General features: G+C 44.4%; 1 protein-coding gene across 2 annotated transcripts; it reads left to right on the top strand.

Annotated features, from left to right (window-relative positions):
- The first annotated feature begins 1,548 nt into the window (after nt 1-1,548).
- Nucleotides 1,549-10,958, top strand: LOC147029481 (HIG1 domain family member 1C-like). Of its 2 annotated transcripts, none has more exons than XM_085872548.1 (4): nt 1,549-1,701; nt 6,757-6,846; nt 7,527-7,661; nt 7,969-10,958. In XM_085872548.1, exons 2-4 carry the CDS (start codon nt 6,762-6,764, stop codon nt 8,028-8,030), a joined length of 282 nt encoding a protein of 93 aa, XP_085728674.1. In that variant the 5' UTR covers nt 1,549-1,701; nt 6,757-6,761; the 3' UTR covers nt 8,031-10,958. The 2 variants fall into 2 exon arrangements, with proteins under 2 accessions (XP_085728674.1, XP_085728675.1); XM_085872549.1 differs by lacking the exon at nt 1,549-1,701 and adding an exon at nt 2,256-2,362.
- The last annotated feature ends 628 nt before the right edge of the window (nt 10,959-11,586 follow it).

Here is an 11,586-nt window from a genome sequence, read left to right as displayed (position 1 = left end):
CTGTGACCAGCTTGGCCCCAAGTGTCTGCAGCTTTTGGGAATGCACTACATCACTGGCTCAGATACCACGTCATACCCATATGGCAAGGGCAAAGTGTCAGCCCTGAAGACACTGAGAGCTGGCAACTTCCCTGGTTTGTACTCCACACTTGGTGAGCTGAACGCAAGTCATGAACAGCTCATGGAAGCAGGGCGGACATTCTTCTATGCCCTGTATGGTCAGCCAGAAGGTACCACGATGAGTGAGATGAGGTACTATATGTACACAAGGAAGTCTAGCAAGCCCCTCAAGCTCATGGCATTACCTCCAACTGAGATCAATCTCTTCCTACATATTTTGCATGCACATCTACAGACAGTACTTGCAAAATCAGCTGATCAGCAGGCCCCACCTGAACTTGACATTACAAAATATGGATGGGACATCAGAGATGGAATCCCAGTGCCAGCAACTTCTGCTACTCCACCAGCCCCTTTGGACCTCATGGATGTTGTGCGGTGTGGATGCAAAGCAGAGGGGAAGGCCTGCAGTACTGCAAGTTGCAGTTGTCACCATGCAACGATCTCCTGCACGCTATACTGCACTTGTGGTTGCAGTGACAAGTGCTTCAACCCATACAAGACTGTGGAGGACAGTGAAAGTGAAGTGGAAGAAAGGAGTGTCGAAGCAGAACTGGAAAGAGACGAGGATACGGAAGGGGACGAGTACAATGAATGGGAATGAACAATACGTAAGTTGTCTACTAGGTTCTATGTCCTCTGTTCCTAAGATGTCCAATATGATGACATGACAATGTGTATGCTTTCTGATTATCAACATACTGTTGTGAACCATTCATGACTTCACTTTTGCATTGGTGTTGCATAATTTTCAGCAGAAAATAGTCATGGACATTTCATGTGAACCTCTATTTATTCCTGAACGTAAAAAAATAACCCCAAAATGGAATTCCTCATGTCAAAATCATATGGAAATGAGGTATTACACAGGATTATATGTTGACCGATTAAAAACTTAGCCCCATCGTCTGACCTGTAGCGGCCATCGTGAATTTATGCAAATTACATGAGTTCCCCAAGGTAGCCACCCCGGCAACCAACCTGAATTTTATTAATGGACCCATGTTAGTCCAAAACAATCATAAAACCATACACTTTCCACATCAACAAGGTTGATAATGGAACACATAATAACGGCAAATGGACGATGAGGAAGATCAGCTCGTGTCTGTAAACCTCGTGAGCGTCTTGATTTGTTAAAAATAATAATGATAATAAATATATATTAAAAATAATTAATTAATATAGGGGGGATGAGATGTGACGTATCAGTACTTTATGATAATGCATCCACCCATGGGTGCACAGGGGGGCGTGGTTACCAGAGCCACGTGACCCGCCCACGTTCTGACGTGCTGTGCCCGTGTCCAAATTAAACCTGTTGTTCCCACTTCAGAGCCTTCTCGTCCCTGTCTCTCTCGACCACATGACAAAAACCAAACCGATGATAAAAAATAAAACGCCCTCCGTATTAAAAAGACGCTTTCATGAACATGATTATTCGGAAATAATCCCCAACGTACGAGGCGTGACGTCAGCAGGAAACGTGATTGACGTCACGGGCGCGGGACGTGCGAGCTCGCCTATTAAAGTCCGTGTGAGGGGACGAGACGCGATAGAGATAGAGAGAGAGAAAGAGAGGTGAGTAACAGGTTCACGATCGATCATTGTAAAGTTGATTGGAATTACAAGGACGAGGTTTGTTGTTGTTGCTGTTCCGTTGAATGTGAAAGTGCCTCAGGTTTTGATAACTAGTCCTGTGGCGCGGACGGTTTGAACGTGTCATTCCGCCACGGTACATTAATTAATTAATTGTGTGCCTTCAAACAGTACGTACAAATTGCTGCACCCTCGACATTCTCCCGTAAACACAAGACGACGTTTTTAAAACGACCGGGTCGTTCCCACGGGGGGGGGGATTTGATCACGGGATGAAGAATAAATTCATGTTGAAGGGCCCGTCTCGCTGGGTTCGTGTCGATCAGTGATTTCCTTGATTATAATCACTTTTTGGGGGATTATTTAATTGGTGAAAGGACACAAGAGAATGTCAAGGTGACATTAACACACAAACACGCACTTCCGCATCAGCGCGAATGGTGACGTCATTGTTTATTTTTCGACAGCCAATCGGGAGTTTCCGTGTTTTCGACCTCCCGACAAAGCGACGCGCTGAGACACGTGACCCCCACACGTGACCCCGACCTGAATTCCTCGGTGTTTTCCCAGAGTCCCTTTAATCCAGTGTATGGACGTGTTGTGTGTCTCTTTGGGGACTGGAAGGATAGCTTCGGATTTAAAGGTGTCTTCACCGAGTCGGAATCTCGGCCGAGACGATAAACTGTCACCTTGGGGTGTTTCTGTTGGGAGGAGAGTTGATTGATGTGTGTGTCCCGTTTATACACCGCCCGTGTGTGTGTCCCGTTTATACACCGCCCGTGTTTGTGTGTGTGTGTGTCCCGTTTATACACCGCCCGTGTGTGTGTGTCCCGTTTATACACTGTGTGTGTGTGTGTGTGTGTGTGTGTGTGTGTGTGTGTGTGTGTGTGTGTGTGTCCCGTTTATACACGGCCCGTGTGTGTGTGTCCCGTTTATACACTGTGTGTGTGTGTGTGTGTGTGTGTGTGTGTGTGTGTGTGTGTGTGTGTGTGTGTTTGTGTCCCATTTATACACTGCCTGTGTGTGTGTGTGTCCCGTTTATTCACCGTGTGTGTGTGTGTCCCGTTTATACACTGTGTGTGTGTGTGTGTGTGTGTGTGTCCCGTTTATTCACCGCGTGTGTGTGTGTGTGTGTGGGTGAGTGTGTGTGTGTGTGTCCCGTTTATTCACCGTGTGTGTGTGTGTGTGTGTGTGTGTGTGTGTGTGTGTGTGTGTGTGTGTGTGTCCCGTTTTTTCACCGTGTGTGTGTGTGTGTGTGTGTGTGTGTGTGTCCCGTTTATTCACCGCGTGTGTGTGTGTGTGTGTGTGTGTGTGTGTGTCCCGTTTATTCACCGTGTGTGTGTGTGTGTGTGTGTGTGTGTGTGTGTGTGTGTGTGTGTGTGTGTCCCGTTTATACACTGTGTGTGTGTGTGTGTGTGTGTGTGTGTCCCATTTATACACTGCCTGTGTGTGTGTGTGTGTGTGTCCCGTTTATTCACCGTGTGTGTGTGTGTGTGTGTCCCGTTTATTCACCGTGTGTGTGTGTGTGTGTGTCCCGTTTATACAGTGTGTGTGTGTGTGTGTGTGTCCCGTTTATACAGTGTGTGTGTGTGTGTGTGTGTGTGTGTGTGTGTGTGTGTGTGTGTGTGTGTGTGTGTGTGTGTGTGTGTCCCGTTTATTCACCGTGTGTGTGTGTGTGTCCCGTTTATACACGGCGTGTGTGTGTGTGTGTGTGTGTGTGTGTGTGTGTGTATGTGTGTGTGTGTGTGTGTGTGTGTGTCGTTATACACCGCCCGGTCACTTTATAAAAGATTGCTGTGTGTTGCATTTCTCGCTTGAACCAAGATGTCGAAATAAGTGGTCACCAGGATGTGTGTAATTTCTCTATTGTTACGAATTTGGAATTCAATTGTACACAACATACAGGTTCCCTTAGTCAGCTATGTCGATAAGTGCATGTTCCCGAGATAGCTCACCTTCCATTGTTTAAATGTTTTGAAATCGATTCGATGCGCTGCGGATCGATTTAATAGTTAGGGAACGAAACAATGGAGACGTCCCTCCCCCCTCTTCTGCGAAGGGGAAGAAGAACCCTGCGGTGACGTCAACAACTCCCTCCCGTGGTTGAGCGGGGGGTGGATCACGATGGCATGAGTCACGCCGGGTGCGGGGGAGGGGGTGTAAAGGATAAAGAGGACATCTTTTCTTTGTTCAAAAAGAGTTTGTGGGAGTCCCGTGGTGGGGCTGAGTTCGTGAAAGTCCCGTGAGAAGAGTTCGAAAAGAGTCCCGTGGGAGTCCTGTGGTAGGGCTGAGTTTGTGGGAGTCCCGTGGCAGAGTTCGTGTGCTGAGTCCCGTGGGAGGAGTAAGCTTTTTGCTTCGGCAGTTGGGGGAGTCGGGAGGAAGCCAGAAGCCAAGGAACTGTGTGGAAGTCCGGGCGTCGCGAAGTAGACGCGAGCTGGAGGCGCAGACTTGCCTGCTGTGTCGCGCAAACTGCGCGTTCGTGTGGAGAGAGCCGGAGAGAGCTCGCCTGCCACACGGAAGGCCCGAGCTCGACCGTGGCTACGCTGGCTGCCGTGGGGAAGGAGCATCGTGGGTCGCCCAAGCTCGTTCGTGTGGAGAGAGCCGGAGAGAGCTCGCCTGCCACACGGAAGGCCCGAGCTCGACCACGGCTATGCTAGCTGCCGTGGGGAAGGAGCATCGCGGGTCGCCCAAGCGCGTTCGTGTGGAGAGAGCTGGAGAGAGCTCGCCTGCCACACGGAAGGCCCGAGCTCGACCACGGCTATGCTAGCTGCCGTGGGGAAGGAGCATCGCGGGTCGCCCAAGCGCGTTCGTGTGGAGAGAGCTGGAGAGAGCTCGCCTGCCACATGGAAGGCCCGAGCTCAACCGCGGCTACGCTCGCTGCTGTGGGGACGGGACGTCGCGGGTCGCCCAAGCTCGTTCGTGTGGAGAGAGCTGGAGAGAGCTCGCCTGCCACACGGAAGGCCCGAGCTCGACCGTGGCTACGCTGGCTGCCGTGGGGAAGGAGCATCGTGGGTCGCCCAAGCTCGTTCGTGTGGAGAGAGCTGGAGAGAGCTCGCCTGCCACATGGAAGGCCCGAGCTCGACCGCGGCTACGCTCGCTGCTGTGGGGACGGGACGTCGCGGGTCGCCCAAGCCAGACACCATGAGGGTGCAGGTAACCTGCAACGGTCTTGTGGGACTCGTTCGGTCTGCCAAGTCCCACGCCATAAAGACCCAAGAGGTCCAGTCTGACCCCATTGCCTTTGATGGGGTCTTTTTCCTGCTTTTCTTTCGAATGAATGTTGTGGCGCCGAGTCCCGTAAGTAAAACTGTGTAAGTGACTGTACATTAATAATTGCTTATAGACGGTTGTAGTTCTTTTGTCGTGCTTTTGTTGCTTGTATAATTGCATACGTGTTTTGCCTTATTTAATTGCATACATGTTTTGCCTTATTTAATTGCATACATGTTTTGCCTTATTTAATTGCATACGTGTTTCATTATAATAAATGTCCTTGTGTGAATGTAAACCTGCTCGTTGCGTCCATTCCCTCATTGACTGAACATTTCGTGTGTTGGGAGTTAGAAAGCCGTTAGTTTGCCGTAATAGGGGGACATTTGGACCGACGGTTCTCGGCGATTACACCGCTCGGAATCGCGCACGGACAAGCTCGCCTCGGCGGTTTGTTCCGTACGAGATCCGTCGAGGGTGGAATACCCCGGTAGTTGGATCACGTGGGTATTTAGGTACATTGAAGATTGGCAATCGACCCTACCCCACGTGATCTGCCGATTGGCGTATTTCGGTTCTTGTACAAGGACCCGTCGCTCGGAGTTATCCGTGCGTCGATCTATATTCCGGGCGATCGGTCGGGCCGACTCGACTTGCGGCTCCGTTCAGAGCGGTCGGTTGGCGGGCGACACCCAGCCAGTAACAATATATATATATATATATATATATATATATATATATATATATATATATATATATATATATATATATATATATATATATGTAATACAATTGATAAAAAAAGTTTCAAAATGTAAAAATGATTTGCCAAAAATAATATAAACTAGAAGGATACTCCGTGGAGTGCGTACCTCCACCATGTAATGCCTGATCCATGAGAACATATCGGGTGCAATACATTTTTCAGATATTGTGCTATATATATATATAATCGTTTTTGGTCCGATCTCTCGCTCTCTCAATGGTGAAGAATCGCTTTTTAAAAATTCTAGTATCCAGATCTGGATCTTCACCAACATCTAATCTGTTCGTCCTCGCTCGTCACACACCCAACCTGCCCACCAAATTTCATCCAGATCCGTCCACAACTTTTGAGATATCCTGCGCCCAGACAGACCAACGAGTGAAAACATGACCGCCTTCCTCCTTCGGTAACAGAGGTAGAAAGAAACTTGAACAGCAGTCTGTTTGTAAAATTTGGTTCAGGGAGTTTTGGGCAACATTTCCGTTTTGATAGGTGGCATTTTCGTGCCCATCCCAAAGTTGCTCTCTATTTGTGTTCATGTAGTAACATGCACATTATCGCACCCTGAAGGAGTGAAGATCATTGACGAATCACCTGAGTTTTTACCTGTAATCCACGAATCATGTAACTCTCCTGCGATGACCTTTAGTTTCCAGTACGCTTTAAAATATCTCAATCTTGTTGCGCTGTTACCTTTATCTGCATCGTTAACCTGGGACGTCGGTCTGATATCACCATGAACCTTGCATGCCGGTCCGACGTCCTCCCAACTAGGCCACCACACCCCCGATTTAATGTGCTGTGCAACTGTTGCAGTTTGCTTTTCAATCAGAGCTACTGTACAAAACATCCCTCCGTTACTTTATCTTTACCTAATTGAGAACACTGTACCTCGTATAAGTTTGAGCTGTTTATCGAAATTAACATTTCCAGTTTAGAAATCATTCAATCTGAAATTAGTTTTACAAATTACAATTCCACTGCAGACTGCTTTGAATTTTGCTCTTGTGCCTTTCCTTTTTTAATCTCACGATTAATTTCGTGAAAAACCTGTCTTTCAGCCACCATGTCGTGGACAGCGAGCGATAATGATGATGGACAATTGAGCAAGTTGATTAAGAAGTCTCAAGCTGCTCCTTATGTGCCCATAGGTATGATTACACTACTTAATCAGGATGTTGGTTTTTTTTGTTGTTTGTTTGACAGTTTGATTGTGTTGAGATTTATTTATTTTTACTGTTGGAATGAAAGATGAATGTATATTTGATTAAATTAGATTTAGATTTGGGTGGGACAAACCACAAGATCGGTTTGATGCAAGCTGAATGAGTATGGGTCATGGGGGAAGTGCTGTCGGTACACTGGTGCTCATTTCGCTGACCTCGGAAGGATGACGGGCTGAGTCGACTCCACCTGGTGTTAATTCAGCGGTGACGGCTCAAACTCGGGACCCTAGATTCCCAAGCCAGCTATCCTAACTGCGAAGCCAACACCAGGCATAGGCAAATGAATTAAATTTTTGCTTTCATCGCAAATTCTCAATGCACAGATCAAATGACAGGCCCAATTTCAGATGTGCACATTCCCTTATTCCCATCAAAATTCTTCTGCAAAGTACATCATGTCACATTGATTTGATGGCATCCTTAATTCTGTGTTTACTTGTTAACAGCCATTTTGTGTTTTTGGTATTCAAACGGTGGTAATTTACATCTTCAGAAGCTATGAGAGAGGGGCAAGCAAACATCTCGTGGATCATGTGATGTGAGTGGGAATGTCTTGCATCTCGGTGCCTTCCCCTTTATACATGTCATGTACACGCTGTCCTCAGGCTTGGCTGGTTTGGTTGCATCCGTGGCTTATGGATTGTACAAGCTGAAAAGCCGTGGAGATACAAAGATGTCGGTACACCTCATCCACACGCGCGTTGCGGCACAGGGCTGTATAGTTGGTGCGATGACTATGGGTAAGTGTTTTATGAACGAGCTGAAGTACACCGTCGCATTTACTTCTTGATCAAAAAGCCCTTTAATTTGGTCCAAAGATTCTTGGAGCTCTCCTTAGTGGCTGGAGTGCAAACAACGAGGGCAACAGCTAGAGACTCCATCCTCAAACCTTGGCTCGCTAGCATGGTAATTATTGATGATAAAACTTAGGGGAGGGTATTGGTTATAAGTAAATCAAATTCTGGCCACATTGATGATGCTGCTGCTTTTCTCAAACATCGTGCTTTTTTTCATTGCCCCAGTCTGACAAGTTTTCTTTCGCAACAGGTGTGATCTATTCGATGTACCAGGATTATATTCTCAAACCAAGGAGAGCGGAAGAAAAGTGATGAAACCAACGTCTCGTCGTCCATCCCAATTTGCTCTAGTCAGAATTTACATGTAATTTATTTTGTTCCGTAGGAATTAAAGCAAGCAATCACTTAATTATCAAAATGCAAAATACGTGTAACAATTTTACAGATTTCTCCGGAGAGTGCAACGACTTTCCTTGGCCATTATGGATTTGATTGGAATGCTTGTGCGAATCTCCCCTACTCCCTTATTTCCAATTTGAACTTGCCTTAAGATGCTTCTTTAAAATTGAGGACCACATTTATTTTATTAGCCACCATGCCTCCCATGTTTTAACTGAAGAACATTCTCATGAACCTCAGTTAAGAATGGCCAAAATGAAAAAAAAGATCTTTACCCCAGCATTATGGTGATGAGTATGCCTTCGACAAGCAACTTTATTATGACCTCAATCGAGGCACTGGGTAGGAGGGGATCAGCATTTTTAAGTATCGCTCTCTGACAAGTATTTCTGCCTCAAGGCTTACATAGGAAGATGTGCTTCAAATGTTGAGCGGACCAGGTCACTTGTACACTGCTGGAGACGTGAAGAGTCCTGGAACTAAAGAACACAATGCTGTATCGCCGGGGGCCATGACGTGAGTGAACCGATAAACTGATGTGTAGAATTTGTTCAGAGTAGCTAAAAGGCTGCAGGCCAATATTTGCTTCAAGGTTTCTGGTGTTAAAACAGGAAAGTTCTGCCTAAGTACAGGATCTTTTATAGTACAAACAACTTACGGTATTTTCAAGAAGCTGGCTTTTGATTGTTTTTTTTGTTTTTTAAGTGAAACTGTTTATTGGGAATTAAAAGATTTCATGAAATTGAATTGGGCTCGTTTAGTGATCACTTAAAGCGGTTTCAATTGGAATAGCAAAACTTGTCGATCGATTTCATGTGATGGACGTGCCCCATATAGCTAATAGGACAATGAATTGGTGTACTTCAACCTGGGGATGTTGTGTTGCCGATTAATACCATCATTACTGAATTATCCAGTCCTGGAGTTAATATTTTGAGCAAAAATTGTCAAACACTAATCCGTTGTGGTAAGGACTTCCATTGATGGCAAAAGAAAAGTGCTTGTGACACTTAAAATTTCACAATTAAAACATCTCGTGCATAGCACGCTACTTGTGGAAATCCAAATAAAAAAAGTTGCCATGGTAACAGCAATTTTTAATATTTCGCATGTTTTACCCAATTGCTATCCAACAAATTTGGCTAAATTTAAAAACTGTAGCATAATAGGTGTTTTGCAGGTTTCTGATTGCCTTCACCATTGACTCATTTTACACAAGCTGTGTAAGTTTCAATTTGACACGTTGAAAAATTATTGAGGTATGGCAATAATAAAACCACAAAAAGTCTTATTTGATTGTAATGGGGTGAAACTGTTGCCATGTAAAAACGGCCAAATGGATCGCTCTGATTTTTCTGGTGAAACGATATGCAAATCGCATTCAAATTTCAAGTCATTCAGATGAAAATTGACCTTTTGATCGAAATGTTTGACATTTACTGCTTGAGAAAGTGGCTGACCGGAAGCGATTGACCAACAGTTGGTTTTAAAGTGCTGGTCGAGTCGAATGTAGCTCCGCAAACCGGAAGTCTCAATTGATTTGTGCCAGGTTAGCTCAAGCATGTTAGGAAGGAAATGTGACCTTGCTGTAACTTTGACCTTAAAAAAAAAAAAAATATATATATATATATATATATATATATATATATATATATATATATATATATATATATATATGGCTTCAAGCTTTTGACTAACTGTACCAGTTGGTTAAGTTTTGTGACTATCAGTATAGAATTGCAACCTGTTGGTGACGGACAACCAAACGCTCAATAAATTAATATACTTGTGAATGTTCGATTTCACAAGCAACATTGAAACCATCAGATTTATTAATCAGGGTTGTCTGATTTATTGACGGTGACATCATCATGACCCATTTGTGAAATTTTTTTTTTTTAATTTCACATGCAATATGTTAAAACTTTAAAAACCATTTTTATTTTACTGCTGCAATCAATTGTTTAAAAGGGAATTCCTGTTTTTTGAAATTGTGCCAGCAAGATGATGATTGTGCATTATTGTAGGTGGAGGCTGCGTGTGATTAAGGGTCCAGTTCCGTGAGTTAAATATGAAGCAGTATGTCCGAGCATGAGATAATGTGAACTTGTGTAAAATTGATAATTTCATACGATTACACACAGGTTGTTGAGCACAATGGAAAAACTGCTCGAGACCATGAAGCTATGCGTGTATTGAGTTTTGGTATTAACAAATACCAAGCAACACCATTGTATTGTTGAGGCTTTGTGTCCAGCTTGAGATAATGTATGATACAGTACATATCTATAGATCTCCCTATTCGTTGTGATGTTAATTATAAAAAAAATTTGTAAAGTGCATTTTCCTAACCGCATTGTCCATTGAATATCTGTCCTTGAGGAAAGCTACAAAACGCTGTTATGAAATTGGAGATGTGCTCAGATGAATGTATCTGTAGCAATCCTTGATGTGGTGCAGAGGTTTATTTTTCCATGGCAACAGAAGTGCACTCATTCTTTATTTTCTGCCTTTTTTTTGTGTTATGTATTAAATTCCTGCACCAAAAGTTGTTCCCAAGGAAGTGCACTATAGACTCTCTTAAATGAGTCACTGTCTAATATAACTGGTGTAATAACTGTATAATGATGGAAAACCAATTCTATCCACTTTGGAAGAGTGATAACACCAGCAGCACATGGGGTAGCATTTAACGTGGGGGGGGGGGGGTGTAACCTAAAGTGTTTATCGAGTAACCTAACGTGTTTCACACATGGCACTTTGGAATTGCCATCTGACATTCTTTACAGCACAATCATATGAACAAATTAGAGTGCGATTAATAAAATGTAAAAACAGTCATTTGTGGCCCAGCTTTGCCCACTCTTAAGGTTATTATTCCATATGTAGATTAAGGCTACTGGTTGCATTATTGAGAGCGTGGCTGTCCCACTGATGCAGTGCCCTCTATTTATAGTTAACTGGACATCATTTTGCTGACCTCAGAAGGATGACAGGCTGAGTCAACCCACTTGGTGCTATGCAACGACATGACTGGTTCAAACTCAAGACCCTAAAATCTTAAGCCAGCCACCTTAACCGTTAAAGCAAACATCAGGCTTTTCAGGAGGTAATCTGAGTTCTCAGAAACGATTTGGTGCACTTGCACATTGCACATATTGCACATAATGGTGCACATTAAATTAATGTGTTGCTGCTTTATCTTTGAGGTACTTGAATCATTGCAGCTTTTTCTTGGTCATTGAGGATGATGGTGGTCTTTATATGCAGTTTCATTGGATTTGTCAGTCAAATTATTCAAAAGGTGGGTCTCTGCCGTCTCGTACCTGGACGGGGAAATGGAGATTTAAAAAAAAAAGGAAAAAGTTGGTGGTCGTATGGCAGCTTAGCTGCCGGGGTAGCTATCGTTTCTTGAAGCGTGACTGTGTCGCTGATGCGGTGCCCCTCTACCAGTACACACTGGAACTGG

The sequence above is a fragment of the Eptatretus burgeri genome, chromosome 3 (assembly GCF_056783735.1).
Source record: "Eptatretus burgeri isolate ZD-2024b chromosome 3, Ebu_testis_v1, whole genome shotgun sequence".
Lineage (NCBI taxonomy): Eukaryota > Metazoa > Chordata > Myxini > Myxiniformes > Myxinidae > Eptatretus > Eptatretus burgeri.
This window is presented reverse-complemented; position numbering and strand designations above follow the sequence as displayed.

Excerpts from the sequence above, each read along its gene's own strand:
- LOC147029481 (XM_085872548.1), top strand. The coding sequence starts at position 6,762 with ATGTCGTGGACAGCGAGCGATAATGATGATGGACAATTGAGCAAGTTG. Across the intron at positions 6,847-7,526 it reads TGCTCCTTATGTGCCCATAG|GCTTGGCTGGTTTGGTTGCA; the intron begins GTATGATTACAC and ends CGCTGTCCTCAG. Across the intron at positions 7,662-7,968 it reads AGTTGGTGCGATGACTATGG|GTGTGATCTATTCGATGTAC; the intron begins GTAAGTGTTTTA and ends CTTTCGCAACAG.